This window comes from Aquila chrysaetos, chromosome 10 (genome assembly GCF_900496995.4).
Source record: "Aquila chrysaetos chrysaetos chromosome 10, bAquChr1.4, whole genome shotgun sequence".
Classification (NCBI taxonomy): Eukaryota; Metazoa; Chordata; class Aves; order Accipitriformes; family Accipitridae; genus Aquila; species Aquila chrysaetos.
The window spans coordinates 29,847,688-29,867,684 of NC_044013.1; the positions used below are offsets into that span (position 1 = coordinate 29,847,688).

Consider the following 19,997-nt stretch of genomic DNA (forward strand, 5'->3'; position numbering starts at 1 on the left):
GCGATGCCCCCCCCCCCCTTCCCCCCCCCCCGCCCCGTAGCGTCAGCGCTGTACGGTGGTGCCTCGGCCAAAATGGCGGCGGCCGTCAGGCGGCCGCCATCTTGGTTGACGGCAGTGCCGTACAGAAACCCCTTCCCCAGCGGCGGAGGGGAGGCCGGGGTGACCTGGCTCCGCCATCTTGCTGTACGGCTGGCGGCGGCCCGGGCCGGCGGGTGGGGGCCGGGGCCGGGGCGGGCCCGGCCGGCGGCGGCGGCGGCAGCCGGAGATGGTGATCTGCTGCGCCGCCGCCAACTGTTCCAACCGGCAGGGGAAGGCGCACCGGGGCGCCGTCTCCTTCCACAGGTAAGGGCGCCGCCCGGCCCGCTTCAGCCCCGCCGCCCCCGGCCCTCTGCAGGTGCCGCGGCCGGGCCTCCCTCATCCCCGCCCCCCCGGCTACGCTCCGGCCCGGCCGCCGGGCTGTGGGCGGCTGCGTCCCGTCCCTGTCCCGTTCCCCCCCGCCCCCGCCGTGCTCGCCCGTCCCTTCCCCGGCACCTCCGGGCCCCGAGCGGCAGTGGCCACCCTTTGTTTCCCTCAGCGCCGGGGACCGGCTTTGGGCTCCTTAACGCCTCCAGAAGTCGGCTTGGCAGCCGCGGGGCCTGGTCCCCAGGCTCACGCCACGGCCTGGCCTGTGTCCCCCTGCCTCTGCCCGCAGCAGGGGCCTTGCCGGGGATGCTGCCACCGGTGAGTCCCCAAGGGAAGGTCGTTATCTTGGGCGACCGCTGCCGGCCCATTTGGAAAAGGTGCTTCGTCCAACTCCTCGGGTCTTTTTTCAGTCCGAGGCATTTTTACACCTCATTTTAATACACCTGGCGTAAACATCAGCAGGGTTATGGAGACAGGGGATGGACAACGTGTTGGCCGAGCTCGGGGGGTGGTGGGGGTGTTTCGGGGTTTGTCGCATCCTCGTTCCTTGCGGACGGGCTGCTGCGTTCGTCCTAGGGTGGACAGGCAGGTGAATAATGGGTCTGGTGTTGACGGAAAGAGAAATAACGCTTTCTAGTTCTGCGCTGCTGGTGAAGTAGAGCTGTTAACAGAGGGAATGAATACTGAGTGTTTTGGCCCAAAGGGCCAAATCCTCAAATGAATGTAACCTGTTAAAACGCAGCTTTTGTGAGAATTTCCTAAACTGAAGAGTAGCAACCCTTCCAATTTCTAAAACGCAACTTAACTTTTCATGGGTTTTGTCTGTTTGTTTTTTTTAGATTCCCTCTGAAGGATTCAAAGCGTCTGATTCAGTGGCTAAAAGCTGTTCAGAGAGACAACTGGACTCCCACCAAGTATTCCTTTCTTTGCAGCGAGCACTTCACCAAAGACAGTTTTTCTAAGCGGCTGGAAGACCAGCACCGGTTGCTGAAGCCCACTGCTGTCCCTACTATCTTCCAGCTTGTAGAGAAAAAACACGACAACCTGGATTATGTCAGAAGCAGAAGAAAAATAGCAAGCCAGGTGCCACTGCAGGATGGAGAAGACCCAAGGGAAGGAGGCCGTGAGGTAGTTCAGAGGACCTCATCTTCTGGCCAGGACTTCATGGTGATGCAAGGGACAAAAGAGATGGAGGAGGTGACTTTGCAGGCGGAAATCGGATCAATGTCTGAGGAGGAAGAGAACCTCCGCAGCCAGCTGGATGGCCCTCGGAGAAGGACGTTAGGTGATAATTTGGTTGCTAAGCCTGGACCTCAGAAAAAGCCTGAGAGATCTTCTGTGGAGGACTGTCCTAAAGCCACCTGGACGGGGAGCTGGGTAGCAGACAGAAGTGGTGTGTCAGTCGACGACTTCACGCCTCCTGCCTCTGGTGCTTGCAAGTTCATTGGCTCCCTTCATTCTTACAGCTTTTCCTCTAAGCATGCCAGAGAGAGGCCATCTTTCCCAAAAGAGCAGCTGGAAAGGAAAAGGCCAAAGAGAGACGTGGAACCAAGCTGCAGCAGCCATCTTATGGGACACGACAAGGCCGTAGCAGAAGGCTCCCCTACTTCATCCCTCACTGCGACCCCTCAGAAACCTTCCCAGGGTTTGTCGGCGTCCCCAGCAGACCTTACCCCTCAGCCTGCCGCTGAGGCTGTGGTGGGGCGGAAGGGTGACACAGATGCCAACCCCATGTCAATCAACGAGGTCATCATGTCAGCCTCAGGAGCTTGCAAGCTCATCGACTCCCTCCACTCGTACTGTTTCTCCTCCAGGCAGAGCAAAAGTCAGGTGTGCTGCTTGCGTGAGCAGGTAGAAAAGAAGAACGGAGAGTTGAAACTCTTGAGGCAGAGGATCAGTCGCTCTGACAGTCAAGTCAGGAAGCTGAAGGAGAAGCTAGATGAGCTGAAGAGGATCAGTTTCCCTTACTTGAACAGCCTGCTATCCCGGGACTGTGGTCAGTATTCCCAGTGGCTTTGCATTGAGGCAGAATTCACCGTTTTCTTAGCAATAAGAGTCTGTTTAAGTTAGGGGTTGTAAAGATGTGATGGGTAAAAGATATGAGGAAGGTATGGTTTTTTGGAAGGAGAAGTAGTAGCTTGCATTAGACCAACAGATAGAGGTGAAATAATTAAGTTTTTGGGCATATGAGCTATTTCTTATATCCCAAAAGTTTCCAAGGTGATTCCTGGTGCGGCATGGGAAACTAGGTTGTGGTGTTGCAGACAACTATGTTGATGAATTTTTTTTTTTCTTCTTCTTCTTGGATTATTTTAACTTGTTTGTGACTCAGTAGCACCTGTTAGGATTTGCCTGCCTTTAGAGTGTGCCTGTGAATTTTTTTGGTGTGTTAATGAGCTGTCATGGGCAGCAGGTATCTGGGAAAGCTGTTGTAGTCTTCTCCAGTGATGTAAGAAGTACTTCTGAGCTTAGATTTCATATACTGCACTCAGTACTCAGGATATATGAAATATAAGTGAGGTGGTAGGTATCCAATATGACAATGTCGTGATACACAGCGAGGTCACTTTTTGTGATTGAATGTCTGTGTGTGGTTTGATCATTTCCTCCCTTGGAAGGCAGAAAAAGTCAGGAAATGGATAATAAAGTGGGAAGACATGGAGAATGACTTCTCTACTAACTAAAAAAAAAAAATTGAGATACTGGAAAATGTAGGGGAATTCAGGAAGGGACGAGGTTGCGTAAAAAGGTTGTTGCAGAGAAGTCAAATTGGGCCGTAACCCTTTCTCTTGCAAGAAAAAGAGTTCTTTAATATACAGCTGATAAAACTTTTGCATTACTTTAGTTGCAAGATACAATTCAGGGCAAGAGTTTAGGAGCATCTAATGATCTTTGTGTGGCTGCTGAGAAAATGTTGGGTTGCCTTGTGAAGGATGCATGACTTGGGGCTTTCTTGAAGAAGTCACCGATGGATGGTCAGGTATCCCCTGATGGTAATTCTTGCATCTCTTCTTCTTTAGGAGAAGAAACCTCATGGCTTCTTCTAAAGCCTTATAGTATTAGACATGGCCAGAAATGTGATACTGGCATAGTCAGACAAGTTCTCCAGACTATTATAGCATGGCCTATTTCCTTGCCTAAGTGCAAGAAAATAAACCCTGACAAAATTCTTGAAGGTCAATACCCAATGCTACTTTTCCCACATGTTTTTGATTTTCCAAAGTATGGGAAAACTCATGCTTCTATTTGGGTAGAGGGGGGAAAAGAATTCTTTTCCCCCATGGGAAATCGACATAGTCTTATTTGTACGTTCTGGTCTGTATTTTTGTATTGTTTTGGTGTCTAACTAAAGAAAATAACTAAATACAATTTTAGGGTTCCATAATTGTCTGTCATATATATATATATATATATATATATATATATATATGTATAAAGGCTGTCTAGCTTTATTGGAATATCTTCAATGAGATACTAATTGCAAAAAGAGCATCCTGAAGGATGTTTTTCTTTATTCTAGTAAGCGCTATGATTTTTCTTTTCTTTCCCGAAATGGATGTTCTTATACATATGTCTGAGAATGTGAGAGTTACATATTAAGGATATCTTCTATAAGAACTACATATTCTATTTTCTAAGGGAAAATTTCATTTTTTAAAATGCATTTACTAACTTGTTACCTGTTCTGCTGTCTCATATCAACAAAACTGGAGATCAATATGTGAAAATGAACCATTTCGGCGATTGTAGCTTGGTGTGATGGGAAGTTCTGATGGAACTCTTTGGCTGGTGACTTTTTTAAAGGGTTTGTTGTTGGCTGGCTGGCTTTTTTTTTTTCTTCTTCTTTTTTAGCTTAATCTTGGTGCTCTTCTGCCTTGCATTGCTTTTTGTGTGCTCATAGTAACAGTTTATGGTGGTCAGAATACCTCATGAAGTACAGCTGACTGCTGCTTGGCAGAGTCTGGTTTATGCTAGGCACTAAGTTTTACTGTAATACAAAGCTGAATTGAAGAAAGGCTTTTTGGTATTCATAAAGATACAGTCAGGTAACATATTAGGTTAATAATAATTATAGTCTTTGTTAGTAGCTACATTTCAGTTGTCCTCAATCATCTGATATGTAGTCGAGGTGATGTTATTAGCTGTGAACCTGGGCCTGCATGTTGTTTTCTTCCAAAGGCAGTGCCTTGGGGATGGGGAGTGTAAGTAAAGTAACCGACTGGACTGACCGTGCAAGTTGTTACGTGTCTGCATCCCAACTCCACAGACTGCGGGACATCTCTTTGCTGCTGCCTGACATTCAGCTGCTTCCACAAAGTCGTGAGCAGAAAAACGAGCTTTAGGCCCACACCCATTAAGCAGACCTTCATTTTGGTACTAGTTCTCAACTGATATTTTCCTCCAATGAGACAAGTAAATTTCTGCTGGCTGTATCCAAAATACAACCGACTGGAAAGAGCAGGTTTCTGCAAAACTGCTGCACACGCAGTCCCTGCCAGCCACACTCGAGGATCGGTGACTCAGTCTGGGTGAGTTTGGCTCATGGCGTGCTCGAACTGTCACGATGAGCTCAAGCAGTGTTTCCCAACCTGTCTTAACAGGGGGATTGACTAACTGGTTTTAGGAGAAGCCCTGGGCTGTGGCCTGCACAGCTGTCACAGTGACCTTTTCTGTGTAAACTTTGAATTTGCTTTCTTGTTTGGTAGGAAAATGTTTCCTTCTGTTTTGTGGGCCACTTCTGAGGTCCGTGGACCAAAGGTAGAGGAATACTTCCAGCAGAGGAGCATGGTTAGGCACAGTGCACCAGGCAGAACAAGGTTAGATGCATCTTCTGGAGAACAGCAGGATGCACTGGGAGAAATTAGGGAGAGCCAGTGAGCAAATACAGATCCAGTGTCCTGGGGAAGGGGAGACTAGTCTGATAGCACTGTCCTCTGATACACAAGTACTATCTGACCATCTTGTTCTGCTTGAAGGTTTCACAGCTTTGCTGCATCATGCTCCCCCAGTGCTAGTACAGACAGGAGATCTGAGATGGTCCTTTCACAAGATCACCTTGTCTTAACTTGCTCAACTTTTGTCCTTTTGTAAAACTACATCTCCCAGCAGGCACCGGGATAACTGTCTTACCTAATAATGAGATCACTTCCCTTATAGCCATCTTATCAACCCTGCGCAAAACACTTTCTGGTGAGCAAAGGTGGTTAGAGAGCTAGACCTAGCAATAGAAAAATAACTCTGCAAACTATGGCTGGCAATGGAGCAAACACAGGTATGATTCAATGCGATTGAAGGGTCTGTATTTATCAGAGAGGTAAAGCTGTTAGAATTCAGCTGTTTGAGCGTATGTGGAGCCTTTTCCACACTGCATGTCTGCTTTCATGAAGGTCATATTAAAGGCAGGAGAGTTTGCAGAATGCATCCATGTGAAAAATGGTTAGAATTTTGCTAGGAATCTGTAGGAAATCGTATTTCCTTCCAGCTTAGATTTGTCTTTAAGTATTTGTACAAAGTCAGCGTAGAAATGGGGTCATTTATAACACTTTTTACATGTGAGTGAAGCATAGTTGGTGAACTTTGGGGACAAGCAGAAGGACTCGAACATTAAATGTCTGGTTTTGTGCTGAGATGCAGTCCTGATGACTGGTCTGTGGGGCCGAGGTGGTGTTTCCTATCAAGGTGGCAACAGGTTTTCGTTCGTCTTGCAGGAAACAAATAGCAAAATCATCTTCCTCAGTGGCGGTGAGAAGTGGGGTTTTGCAAGGATGTGAGATGCTGTACTTTCATCTGTCTGAGCAGGACTTGAACAGCAATGGGTCCCTGTACAGTTTAGCTTGAAAATTAATGCTTATAATGGATCACAAAGGTGTGCTGTCAGAAAAATAGCCTCTACCAGGGCAGGCGCTGCTGACCTGCCAGCTGCATGTTAACTTGGAGCTGGATTTTGGAAGAAAAATGCTTTTATTCTGAGATGGCAGGTGCTGCTTGTGATTTTTTTTTTTTGTCTGCCTTGTCTGGGATGGGAACAGCCAGGGTAGAAGACTGGTCAATAGAGTAAGCGGGTGTTACAAAGAACAAGGGAGCTGTAAAGTAAGCTAAGAGTGACATAAAGAATAGGAATATGTGTGCATAGGTTAAGAGCAGGGCTAAATCTGTGGCAGAAGGCATCACAAAAGAGGCTAGGTGAGACTTCATGGCACCTATGGCCTGAGCACGTGCAGCACTGACCTGACATGCAGCAGGTTTGGGACTAGGTTGAGCAGAGAGATGGCTCTTTCACTGCCCTCTTGGTTGGAGAGGGGGAAACAAGACTTTTTTGCTCTGCTGTTGCTTTTTTTTTTTCCAGTGGAATGGTTGTGTTTTTTCTAGGTTTTTTCCCTAATAGCCTATACAGCTTGTGCGTTAAGCATTTAATTCTGCAGTGAGTTGGCAATGACTCACAACAAAAAAACAGCTTGCAACTAGGAAGCAATGAAAATGCTAACTAGGAAAACTTGAGAGAAAGTAAAACATATTGAGGTAAGCTCAGGTAGGATGTTCATGGTTCTTATAGTAGTGTATAATTTTAAAAATGTTTTCTCTGTTTTGTAGTGCAGGAGAACACTGGCAGTGACTACAGGCACTGGAACATTTTACCACAGAGGTTAGAAACAGAGGCAATAACACATTGGTGCTTGGTCATGAAATTAATTACTAGGATAGGCCATAAGATGAAAAGTTGTGAATGTAATGACATTCCCAGTTTTTACAGCAGAGACGGAGCTAAAGCTTGTCAGTGCTAGGAATGGTTTACTGGGGGGAGCATCAGCAAAGTGCATAAAGGGGTGCAACAGTCAGGGAAGTGCAGCGGAGTATAAAGCCACCTTCTGTACTTAAATATCAAAAAAGTATGCTGAACAAGGCTGCTCCTTAATTGCCAGAACCTTGATGATGACTTAAATCTAGTAAGCAACTCAGCTGAAGAAGGGACTGCAGGAAGCTGCCCAGCTGTTGCTGTAGATGCAGTAGTTTGAAGACTGAGAAGGTGCTGTGTGAGTTGGGGTTTTTTTTGTTGTTTGGGGTTTGTTGGTTGTTTGGTTGGTTGGGTTTTTTTCTTAAGTTTCCTGCAGCAAGTATTCCCCAGCTTAGGGGACATAGATTAGCTGCCTTGTTAGCAACTAACTGGCTGCTTATGCCACAGTTTTACTGATAAAGCTGTGTAGGAATTTGTGCCGGTGTGGCTTTCTGTGCCAAGGATCCCACTTGAGAGCCACACTGGCTGAAGCCTGTGTAGACATGGCCTGAGGGGGTTGTCCATCTGCTTTGTCTGGTTTGTCTCATGGCAGGGAGAGCGTACTGTCTCCTACTGCAAAGCGTGGACAGCCGGTTACAGTCTGACTTTGTTACAGTGCAGGGAGGGATTTGACTTCTAAACCCTCTGTGAATGTGAAAGATGTGGAAACAGTCCATCATGAGTTTGGAGGGATGAAGTGGGGTCAGATGGTGAAATGGAGCTGACTCTTGTGCCCAGGACCATGGCAGTTTTGTCCTGAGTGGTTTCCTGAAGAAAAGGGATCTAGGTGATCAGGTTGCTTATGTGCCTGTAGTTTTTGTCTCCCAAGCTGTTGGAATTTGGGAGCATCGTGGCTGATTTCAGTCAAATTTCATTGAGGAGCGAAGGTCTTGAAGATGCTGGGTCCCTAATGGCTTCAAGGAAGTGTATGATCTGGTAGGGGAAAGTGGCTCCAGGAATGTCCTTGTTGAGAAAGAGGCTGTAGTGTGAGCTTCCCTGTTAGTAGATAAAAGAGAAACTCTGCATGTGGATGCAAGAGAACCAGCATTAAGAGCACCCCATCTGAGTCTGAAGCTTTAAACATGCAGAAGGGTGGCCTGTGTCTCTTGCACTGCAAATTCTCAGATGTGGTTTGCATTCTTGATATCATAACACACTTACTTTTTAAGCCATAGTAGCAGGTTGTTTGTAAAAGTGATGTGCAAAGAGTTTAGATCGTTAAAAAGGGAAGAAAGTACAAGCTCCCTATTACAAGCAGTCTGACAGAAAGCATCCCACTCCTAGGCTTTGTTGCCACCTCGTGACCCAGGAGGGGGCAGCAGCAGCCCAGGCTGCAGTCTCTTCTAGCCTTTCCAAAACTTTGCTCTTCCCTTCCACGGTGGGAGTTTGAGCCTGCAAAAAGCTTGGAAAGAAATGCATCGTATGCAGTAGGAAGTGAAAGGCAAATACCAGTTGGACGGGGTAGCAATGCTCTCCTTTCTCGCAAAACTGCATGTTCTCAACATGAAGTAGAAAGGGAAACTGGTTCCTAAGAAGCAGTGTAGAAGTACGGGGTTTCTTGTAGCAATAAGTTTGGACTTTTGTTATCAGTCATCACTGTGTTAAGGTCTTTGCTGCACCAGAAAATAATGTTCTGTTGCTTTGGTTGCTCACAGTACAGGTGGAAGGTAAGTACAATGAATTACTCTCTAGTACACTAACACTGCTGTATGGATTGTAGGAACCCCTTCTTAACACCTTGGTAAGCTGGTGGTGAATGCACAGGCTGGCAGGACAGTCTCTGCAAAGGCTGTCTCTGATGCCATAGATTTTTATCACCTATTTCACAGTGATCCCTCATGTTTTCTCATGTTGCTTCACTTGCAAAATACTTCAGGATAAAGAGGAGTAATTAGCAGCATCTTGCTGACATGCCAGCTGGCTTTCTAAACCTGCTGTCTGTGGGAGAATAAATAACTAAAATGGTGATTCTCTTTTACCCTGGAAAGTTTCTGTTCCCCCTCTGGCATTCCAGGTGTGGACTCTCCGTTATTCCTCCTTGCTCAATCTTTTTAGCCTGACATTTGGGACTGAGCACAGCGAAACTCAGACTGATCAAGCAAATTTTTACCCACAGCATCACCTTTTAAAGTCATAATTTCTCCCTGCAGCTGTGTCTGTGCCTTTGAGACCAGCTGGACAGGTAGCTTGTTCTTTTATTAGGCAATATCACTAGGTGTGGAAAACAACCCCCTTCAACTCCCACCCTGCCAGTATGAGTCATTTATCAAGTGAGTGGGAGGAAGACATGCTTTAAGTATACTTCAGTCATACTTGTCTGCATAACATAGCTAATCTAGAGTGGTGGGCACTTCATTTCTATTGGTATTGGTCTTTCCTGAGATCGTGTGAGTGCCATATCACTTTCCCTGCTTACACTTTAGGAGTGGAACTGCTTTGCTGTTCACATGGCTTTAAATTGTCTGTCTCCATTTCTCTTGATTTTTTTTTTTTTTTCAGGTTACACCTTCTGAAATCACAGCAAAATGCAAAACCATTGTTTATCAAAGCTCTTCTAAAATGATTTATTAAGGAGTTTTAAGTTTGTGAAACAGACCTTGGTTGATTCTTAATAAATGCAATGACGATGGGAAGTAGCTTTCTCTTCTGTTTACGCTTTAACTTGCAGGCACTCTAGTCTTTAAAGCATTTTACTTAGCCTTAGTCCAGAGCCTAAGCAGAACAACTTCTGAATGATCCCTGTCTCTTTGTACAAGTGCAGGTCTTTGTTAACCTCTTCAAAAAAAATTAGAGTCAAACTTTGATCTTGAATATGTATGCAGCCTGATTTTCTTTTTCCTCTGAAGTGAGGACTCATTTCCTTGGTCTCTGAAACAAACAGGCACGGTACGTACTCAGTGCTTGAGAAGAATCAAGCCAGAGCATTAGAGATTTAATTATCATTTAGTGATAATTCTTCACACTGAGATTTCAGTCTTTTTCTGCCTTGTGTGTAGACGAGAGGGGGCTTTCTTTTCAGATCAAGCTACAGAGAGGAGTCAGAAATGGACCACCGGGAAGAGTGCTCTATGTAAGGCCAAGAGCAGGTTTGAAAACAGACCTACTTTCCGTGACTGTTTGTTGTTCCCAGTCTCCCCTTGCACCTTGGAGCTGATGCTGCTCTAGAGAGGAGCATTGCTGCTGCATTAGACTGTTTTTGAGGTGTTTTGTGTTCACCTCCACCCAGCTGTAAGCAGCTTGCAGCAAGCTGTAGAGCACAGATCCCTGAATTTTCTTTCTTCATTCTTTCTTCTTCCTCCACAGACACTCCCCAGCTGAATCCTGTGATGGAACCCCTGTCCTGGATGCTGGGCACCTGGCTCTCAGACCCACCAGGAGATGGCACCTTCCCTACAATGAAGCCCTTCCAGTACCTGGAAGAAGTGCACATCTCTCACGTGGGGCAACCCATGCTCAACTTCTCGTAAGTCTAGGGGTTATCTGTTGGCAGTAGCTTTTGGATCTGAGCAGGCATGGTTCCAGTGAGATTTGTTGGTTGTGTTTCTTTTCCAGTGGCAAAGTAAACAAGTTTTCACCTACCAAATGAGACGATGTAATGATATGTGACTGCATGCGCTGACTTTCATTTTCCTTTAAAACTTGTGATTAATTGGCATGCTGTTGCAACATACCCAGAGCTGCACACCTGCAGTCACTGAAGTTTCACTAGCCCAAGAGTAAAGTGCACTTCTACAGAGCTTTTCAAAAGTGAGTTCACACCTGTGAACTCATGCAGAAGCACATGTGGACAGGATTGGGACTGTGGGCACCATGCAGTGTACAGTTCTTGTGGCCTGCCAGTCTTGAGGGTTACATAGTGAGAAGTAACTTGGGGTGCTGTGAATGTGACTGTAACTTAGAATAGCGAGAGTAACTTCAGGTACCAAGAATGGCCCCAGCATGGACATCACTATTGTTTGTGCAAATTCCGTACCTGCCTTTGAAGGACCAGTGATTCTTCCACTTTAATGTGATGTGCACTGGGTGCATATGTTAGCCAAAAGATGTACTGTCCTCGTGGCCAGAAAAAAACCCATCATTCTTCTTGCTGGCAGTAGCTGTCTAGTTAGAAATGAATCTTCAGGTAATAGCATTACAACTGCTATCATTCTGCTTTGTGAAACTCCCACTTACAGATATAATAAATGGAGGAGCTATGGCATGACTGCCAAGTTTGTCCATTTTAAACTGTGATCCTCAGTCTTCACCACCATGAAAATCTGAGAAAAATTAAAGTGTTTAACAAGCTATATGGGATAGGAGACAGATAGCTTAACTGCTTTGTCTGCAAGTAATTGTTCTAAGAGAAAACGAAAAGAAATCTGGAGGAAGAGAAATGACATGTTAGCTAACTGTTCAGTGCTGCTCCAGTACTCATTTGGGAGGGGTGAGTTGGAAAGTTTGTTGCTTTGAAAACCAGAGAAAAGAATAATTACAAGATGCCAACACTGTGTGAAAGATGCCCTGCGTTCCTGGTGTGCGCCGTGTGTTGTGACAGAGCTGTCAGCTCAGCATGTGACATTTTTAGTCCAGTTTCTGAAAGAAACAAATCTCCAACCATCATGCTCTGTCTATGCTTCCCTTTCCAACTTTTGAACAGTTGCTGATTTGAGTCATGGTTGGTTGGTTTGGGATTTTTTGTTGTTTGGGATTTCTTTGTGCCAAGGAAATATACAGCTCAGAGCTGTTGAATTCTGGGAAGCGTCAGGAAAGTAGGCACCAGGTTTGGAGGACAGAGACCCTGTGCCTTCCTGGTTCCTGCAGCAGTGCCACTTGACTGTTACAAGACAGGCCATATCTCTTGAATACTCCAAGCACTGAAAGAAGCCTGATTTAAGTTTGTTTCTCCTTTGCTTCTAGATAATCCCACCATAAGGCACGACTCTGTAGGGTACCTGGCTTCACTAGCTGCAGAGCACAGAGGCTGAGATGCTAGGACAGTCCTTAGCAGGGATACAGCCCTGCACCACCAATAGAAGTCATTCCTTGTTCTTTCTATAGCCACATGGTTAAAAGGAGACCACCTTTATATAGAGACAAAGCCAAACAGGAGGAGTAATTTGTGTATTTGTACCCAGAGGACACTGGGGAGCCAGAAGCAGCTGCAAGGCACCCAGACTCTTCCCTAACTGCATGCCTTAGCTGTGTTCCCCCTTCTTTGTCTCCAGTTCTTTGAAGCCCACAGGCTTCTTGTACCATGTGTAGGGGTACCATGTGCTACACCTTGTGCTGCTGGTCTTCTAGGAAATGTTGACTCTGTGTGATTCATTGTATTTTACTTCAGATAGGAAACAGTTCCTTTGGACTTTTCAGCTCTCAGTGCTTCTTTACTAAATAACTGCTTCTGCTTGCCTTGTGCCAGCACCTGGACAAGCCCCTTGGTCACGTTCTTGCACACTTGCCCTATTACCGTTGGGTGGCAGCTGACAATACAGCATATCCCCAGTCCCAGGACAGGTCACAGTGGCCAAGGTGAGTGGTGTTGGCCATTTCCAGCAGGCCCATCCCAGCTGCACAGCAGAGGCATGTGTGGAAACTGCTGTTGCATGAGGGAGTTCTGGGTGCAGATTTAGCAGCAGCAGCTCCGAGGTTGCCTCTGTCTCCTTTCCTGTAGAAGGATGCAGAGTGGGAAATTCTATGAAAAACACTATGAAAAGAAAGAGATTAGTCTAGAATAAAGAAACACCAATAGGATAGTCTGCTACATTATATAGATACCTAGCTTACTATTGAGTTTAAGCTCCTGTGTAATTCAGTTACCGGTGTAGTCTCAGGAATGCTGTAGCACTAATGTAATATATGAACATGCGTGATATATATAATCACCCACATTATGGGTGACCAAACATACAGCTCTCAGGCCTCATGAAGGATAAATAAGAATCTGAGCTGAACTTTTTTTCTTTTTGAAGGGGATGGTGGGAGAAAGAAGTCTGCTCTGTTACTGCCTGCAGCAAGTAATATACAAAAACCCCAACTTGCTAGGTTTAAAAGCTAAATAATGATGATATTGTAATTCCAGATATTTGTTTGAGAAAAGGAAATATTTGAGAGAGACTATGTCTGACTTCCTGAGAGAGTTTCTGAGGTAGGTCTTAGAAAGACCCAGGAGCTGTGGAAAATATGAAGCTTGAACTTAAATAACTAACTCCAGCTCTAAGAAATACCTGTGCCTGTAACGTAACTGTATTTTTACACGTTTACATCTCCCAACCGTGAAGCGTTGTCAGTCTTTTACTCTTCAATAATACTGCAGGCAATCATGAGGTTAAATAAAATACCGCTTCCTCTGAGACGAAACCAGGCCAAATGCTGTATTTTCAGTGCAACAAACAGCAGCTTTTGTATTCTGATTTCCCCTCAGGTTCAACGCCTTCCATCCGGACACCAGGAAGCCCATGCACCGAGAATGTGGATTCATCCGCCTCAAGCCTGACACTAATAAGGTGGCCTTCATCAGTGCCCAGAACACAGGTACACACCTGATATCCACGCTGGGGAGAAGAAGAGGTCCTTACCCTGCTGTGCCATTTCATCACTTTTCCAGAAAATTATTGCACCTCTTACAGTTTCATATAAATTGTTTTCACTGTGGGTTCAGTGCCAAAGAGCAGCATCAAACTGATGGCGCTCAACCCACAGTGAAAAAAAATTAATAAATGAGCTTGTGTCAAAAGCACTGAGTTTCTAGGACTGGCTATGTGCCTTTGCCCAGACAGTGTGGCTTTCTAGCTTTCTGTGACAGGAAAGGACTGCAAGTCGAAATACTGCTCGTGCAGGAAGCTCGAGGGGTATCCCTTCCTCAGATGGTATGTTGGTATTTTCAGACATAGCTTTGTAAACCAAAAGAACCCCTGCCTCTTAACCATAATTGCAGTCCGAGCCTTAATAATGGCAGGTGATAAGTGGCCAGTGACATTCTTGATGCCTTCGTAGTATCCTAGTCTTTTTTTGTGGGGAGGCAGGGGGAATGTGTACAGGTAAGATGCTTCATTCCCACTGCTCCTGTGAGTTGGCCACAGTTGACCCTGTGGTAGAAATAGAGAAGTACATGCCTTAGTCGATGACCTTCTGGGTCTAGAGTCCTCCTTCTATTGCTAGTGTCATATTTGGCCAGCTGCTCCTTCTAAGCAGAGTCAGGTTTAACATCCCACTTAAGCTGTTGTTACCAATGTCAACACTTGCCATATTTGATTCTGCGGTGCAGGGTAAAGGTTGTGGCCCTGGCAAGGTGGGGCTGTGGTGGTTTTAAACCCCCTTTGCAGCCTCTCCATCTAGGAGTGTTTGGTGTGACCTGTATAGCAGGTTCCCTGTTAGAGACCTTGCCCAGGCTGTGGCACTACCAAGAGCCTCCATGGCACTGTAGCAGGAGAGCGTCTCTCCCACTGTTCCCTTAACAATCTCGGAGAGTAACCTCAGTGCAGTCTTCTTAGCTCCTAAACTAGGAGAACCTCCTACTGTCTGTATGTAGTGTCTTAGTACTTGTTACACACCTTACAGGGACTGAATGAGAGAGAGAATCACATCTAAATTATTGTAAGTGTTAAAACCCAGTTGATGCTTAAAGTTGCATCTAAAACTTAGAGCAGGCGCTGAAGGGAAAAATGCCAGTTGCAATGCGATACTCATCCCACACTGTATGAGTAAGTCTGGCTAGACTTTTCTAAGCAGCATTGCATGTCTGAGGTTGCGTGGATCTGTAGTTGTTGATATGTGCTAGGTCAAATAAAACTGTTCTCCAGGGAGAGTGGTGGTCTGTTATGTAGCCTAATAAGTGTGACATTGTTAAGTAACCTTTGTAGCCTAATAATATTTATGACCTTGCTTCTCACTAGGTCTGGTGGAGGTGGAGGAAGGGGAGGTGAATGGACAAGAGCTGTCTATAGCTTCTCACTCCATAGCCAGGATCTCCTTTGCCAAGAAGCCCCACGTAGAGCAGGTGAGTGCACACACGGTGAGCAATTCACATAGTGTTGCTAGCCCCAGAAGGTGTCTAGTTGAGAGGATAGGCAGATTGGCATGCTTTAATTACAGATTGCCATCAGGAGTTCTTGGAAATATTGCATGGCATCCTGGCTTATCCTTTTTGTAACAGCCTTCAGAAGATATTTTGTACATTACAAGACCCAGAGGGATTGTTAAGATGAGAACTGATGGTGCTGAATCAGACCAGCCAGCCCAGAATCCTGTCTCCAGCAGTGGCCAGTAGCAGGTCCTTAGGGAAGAGAATAAGAAAGTCTTGTCTAAATGCCCTTGTACAGCAGCAGTGTTACTTCTTAATGCTGGTCTTCTGGATTAATCACAGTATGAGGGTGCACACGTAAAGTATGTCCAGTGTTGGGCCTCATCAGAGTATCTTAGGAACACCTGCCTTTCACTGGAGCTCCACCTTGTCTTTGCAAATCTTGCTTGCTTTTCAGGGCATTCACAAGTTGCTATGGGCTCTCTTCCCATCTGTGGCTGCTTGGCAGGACTGGCACTTGCTGTCAGCTCCAGTCTTGGTTGAATGTTTCTTGGTTTTTGACTTTTTGTGTGTGTGTGTGTGTGTGTGTGTGTGTAGCGGCAGTTTGTTGTTAACGCAGCTGAATGGGGTACAGCCAGCTTGCCAGTAAGATGGCACTGCTGGAGTTAGTGTGGCATTCTGAGGTCACCACTGGAATCCTGTCACATATGAAGTTGTCTTGGCTGACTAGCAGCTGAGAAAGACAGCAAGGTTGAACAGGCTCTCACAAAGAGTAGGTACTGGCGTGTCCTTGCATCTGTTTTGTTTTCTCTGATAACATGTGAACCAAGTGACTGACTGCAATTTTTGAAGGGTGATAAGTGAGGTGTGGCTCTCAGGAGAGAAGACACTACTTTGATTGATTGCAGCAAGTACAGTGTTGTCTTATTCTGGACTTTAAGGCTTAATTTTGCAACCTAGTTTTTATGCGCTATAAAACCAACCAATACCTAACTGAGAGCACAAGTTTGTGGAGATGCAGCCAGTGTCATAAGAGTGCTCCCAAAATTCACTGACATCCCAAAAGTTGTATGTGCCTACACAAACAATGTCCTAACTCCGGAAAGGCAGTCTTAACTCCCCTGCCCTCAGATGCATGTTTCAAGTTGTTGGGTTTCTCCTTTCCCAGGAGCAGCTGTGTTGCCTCCTTCCTCTAGCATGAGAAATGAAGCTGTTAAGTACTATGGATATCGTCAAGGCAGCAGAGCTCTTAATTACAAACTTTTAAATAAAATGGACTGCCCTCTCAGAGTCACTGCCTGAAATGTGAGCAGATAGACTGGCAGGAGGAGAGGGGGCAAAGCAACAGAAAGCTGGCGAATGTGTTACTGGTTGAGGGCTCCAAGGCTGGCTTTGGCTGAAGGCTGGAAGAGGGAACCTCCCGAGCTGAAGGTCCATGCTCGCCTGGTACCTGAGGGCAGCTCAGGCCCAGGTACTAGTCGTAGTGAGTATCTGGGAGGCCCTTGCTGGTGAAGGAGGAAGTGGAATGAGAGGGTATGGCAGGTAACCAGCTTCCAACGTGTTTTCTTCTGCACCAAGAACAGCATAAATTGCCTGTGGAAATGAAGAGACCACAGGTGTTGAGAAGGGCACATGTGCTGCTGCTTTAGTTGCTCATTTTGAGAAAACTTCACCATAATGTTGTGTTCCACCAAAAAGTGATTCGGGATGGCTGTGGCTTGGCTGAGCCATAGTTCAAGCAGGAAGACCTGTTCCCTGGGGCAGGGCTGTGTTGCAGGTGCTTTCTGTGCTGAGCTCCCCACATGGACAGAGAGGAGCAGTCCCTGGGAGTCTGTCTCTGCTAGAGGCGATGCTGATGTGATGTAAGGCACAATTGCAGCATTTTAGACTCTTCCTCCCTCTCTGAGGAGCAAGTGGCTCTCAGCTCCCACCCTGTCTGTATAGATAAGAGATGCTCTGCAGGGAGCGGAGGAGCACTCTTGGACCGGGTTTGTTTCCAAACTCTCTGCTCATGTTCCCCTGCAAGTGTCTGGAGAACAGGCACGCTTTCAAATATTTTTAGACTCCAGGACTGTCCTCACAGTATGTGGGTACTGAGGGAGCTGGCTGATGTGCCTGCAAGGCTGCTGTGTTATCTTTGAAAGGTGACGGAGATCAGTGGAATTTCCCCATGGCTGGAGACACATGGCATGTGGGTCACCCATCTTCAGAAAGCACCTGAAGGTCAACCTGGAGAGCTACAAGCTGGTCAGCCTCACTTCACCCCCTGGATATTTCTGCACATGTGAAAGAGAAGGTGATTGGGCACAGTCAGTGTGGTTTTACCGTTGGTAAATGGTGCCTGACTGACCTGGTTGTCTTCTGTGATAAAATGACTGGATTTGTGGACAAGGGGAGAGCAGTGGCTGTCGCTTACCTTGAATTTGGTGATTTCCCACGGCCCTTTCCCAGTGCTTCATGTTTCCTCTCCTGTGTGGGAAGTAGCAGTCTCCCTGTGCGTCTTGGGTGCACATGGAACTTGCCCTCCCACGGTCCCATCAGCCAGCCTTTGATTGAAGCTTGCTTTTAAGAGAGAATCCTCTTCTTTTTTGCCCAGTTCATTTCATTTCCTCCTTTTGGCATTCAGACTTAGTTGTCTGAGCTGCAGTGGTCCATTCAGAAAAAAATGGGTCATTCAGGAACCCTGAGCTAAGGTCACATATTGTGAGATAATTTGTTGTTAAAGATGAGTGTCTTTTGTATTCCTTTTAATCGCCTTTTCCTGCTTAGTGTATTTGAGGAACACTGTCATGCATTACAAAGAAAGCCCCGTCTGATCAGCCAACATTAATCAAAACATCATTTGTATATGACCCTGTTCCTGCTGTCACCCTCATGAATGTCAGAACAGCGGTGCGTCCTCTGCAGCCCTGGGTAGCTTCGCTCTCAGCTGGCGATAACCTGGGAGGAGGACATGTTGGATATTGGCATTAAGGGCACAGTGTGGACGTAGGAATGGATGTGTTAACGGAGAGGACGCTGTCTCTGAGCACGCAGACTGGCAATAGCTCATGGACATGCCCTTGAGTGACCTTCACTGGAAACTAATGCATTTGCAAAAGCCTCTGCATTTTAGGAATTTCTAAATGGGGCTGGTTTAAGTGACTGCAGATTAATCGTGCTTGCAGGTTATCCTGCTGTCCCCAGGACTTTGTTTCTGTTCACCCCTGGGATTGTGTTTGGCATGAGAAGCAGCAAGTGGCCACCAGGCAGTATAAACAGCTCTTCTGGATGACGTGGAGTGAATCTGTGCTGAAATCACGTGAAGGGCCAAAGTGCTGGGTGCATGGGGTCCGTGCCAAGCTGCCTCCTTACAGCAGCACTCACTCAGGGAGCTGCCATGCCCTGGTGTCATCCACGCAGTTACGTGGCCCTTCTGCCAGGCTGGGCAGCTGGAGTGACGCACTCCAGAGTGTTATTCGGGAACAGGAGCTGAGGTTCAAAAAGGATGATCCCACTTCTCTCCTTTATTTCGGCAACACCTAGGAGCAGACCTAAAACCTGTGCTGAGCACTGTGAATGCTTAGCTGCTCCCTCCTCCAGTTTGGAAGCTGCTGAAGCCTGGGTTCGAGCATCTGCTTGCACGGGTCCTAAGTGCTCCACAGGGCAACCCCAAATTGCCTCTCTTGAGGTTTGGTGCAGCACAGACAGACTCACAGCCTGCCTGGGTGGAGGAATGGGGACGATGTTGCCTGTCGAGCCCTCCCGATGGATGGCAGCGCTCTTCCCTCCTGTCCCGGGGCTGAACGCCAGCTTGGCTGCAGGTGCAAGACAAGGCTCGGCAGGCTCCTGTTTCCCTGTGTAGCATGAGCAACGCCTTACTGTGGCACAGTGTGGTGACTGGCAGAGAGCCTGAGTGGTTTTGAAGGGTGCCTTGGGCACGTCATCTAGTGCAGAGCATCTCCCTGAGCTGCCGGCTGGGAGCTGCTCTTCTGGTGGAGGGAGGGATGTTGGCCTGTCTGTGCTGGGGTGATGTCAGTAGTAGTGCCAGGATGCTGTGTCGCTCCATGGATAATGGTCTTGGGTCTTGGAGCTGGTGTTTTGGAAAGGACTGCCTTTCTCTAGGAGAGAAAACTTCTCGTTTACTCGCATAGCTGTAGTAAGCATATGCTTCCATCTGTGGTGCGTTGACAGCAAACACAAGGATGGTAAAGGGAAGGTCAAAAGTGCAGGTAAGGAATTTAGCCTGTGGATGCTGTTTGCTTGATTCCGTTATTTCTTTTCTTACCCCCTTTTTAGATTACCAGAAAATTCAGGCTCAATTCCGATGGGAAACTTGAACAAACTGTCTCGATGGCAACCACTACGCAGCCCATGACTCAGCACCTCCATATTACCTACAAAAAGGTGACACCCTGATGCTGGGAGGGCTGAGTCTCCCCGCCGAGGGCGAGGAGTGGGGTGTTGTGCACCAAGAGCAGTGGCAGCTCGGGAGCACGGCATGGCAGACCCTGGAGCTAGCTGCCGGCGCTCACCCCCAGGGCCGCAGAGCTGCCCGTCCTGTTGAGAATGTTACTCAGATGTTTCTGTAATGGTATATTAAAAAAAAAAAAAATAAAAAGCTTTTATTTTTATGGCTGTGTCTTTGGGCTTGATTGCAGAGCGGTCTGTGCGTCCCTCTGCTCTGGCAGTGGTTACAGAGGGGCTTTTGATGCCTGTTCATTAGTAGGCGTTGGGTTGCATATCCAACTTCCTGGACCCTTTTCTGCAATCTGAGTAACGCCACAGAAGCAGCAGGACCAGGAATGGATTTGCACTGCAGAGACAGACCCTGAGAACGTC

The 19,997-nt window shown here is 46.8% G+C and overlaps 1 protein-coding gene across 5 annotated transcripts; it reads left to right on the forward strand.

The window, feature by feature from the left end:
* Positions 1 to 106: 106 nt before the first annotated feature.
* On the forward strand, positions 107 to 19,789 carry THAP4 (THAP domain containing 4). 5 transcript variants are annotated; one of them, XM_041126760.1, is made up of 8 exons: positions 107 to 342; positions 1,242 to 2,398; positions 10,194 to 10,244; positions 10,478 to 10,637; positions 13,578 to 13,687; positions 15,049 to 15,152; positions 17,321 to 17,472; positions 19,455 to 19,567. In XM_041126760.1, the coding sequence occupies exons 1-7, from the start codon at positions 266 to 268 to the stop codon at positions 17,462 to 17,464; spliced, it is 1,803 nt and encodes a 600-aa protein (XP_040982694.1). In that variant the 5' UTR covers positions 107 to 265; the 3' UTR covers positions 17,465 to 17,472; positions 19,455 to 19,567. The 5 variants fall into 5 exon arrangements, with proteins under 5 accessions (XP_040982694.1, XP_029883690.1, XP_040982695.1 ...); XM_030027830.2 differs by lacking the exon at positions 10,194 to 10,244 and having other exon boundaries at positions 118 to 342; XM_041126761.1 differs by lacking the exon at positions 17,321 to 17,472 and having other exon boundaries at positions 121 to 342; positions 19,455 to 19,789.
* The last annotated feature ends 208 nt before the right edge of the window (positions 19,790 to 19,997 follow it).

Bases quoted from the DNA above. Each gene is read 5' to 3' on its own strand.
- THAP4 (XM_041126760.1), top strand. From the start codon at position 266: ATGGTGATCTGCTGCGCCGCCGCCAACTGTTCCAACCGGCAGGGGAAG. The intron at 10,245-10,477 runs GTAAGGCCAAGA...CTTCCTCCACAG, and splicing joins CACCGGGAAGAGTGCTCTAT to ACACTCCCCAGCTGAATCCT. The intron at 13,688-15,048 runs GTACACACCTGA...GCTTCTCACTAG, and splicing joins CATCAGTGCCCAGAACACAG to GTCTGGTGGAGGTGGAGGAA.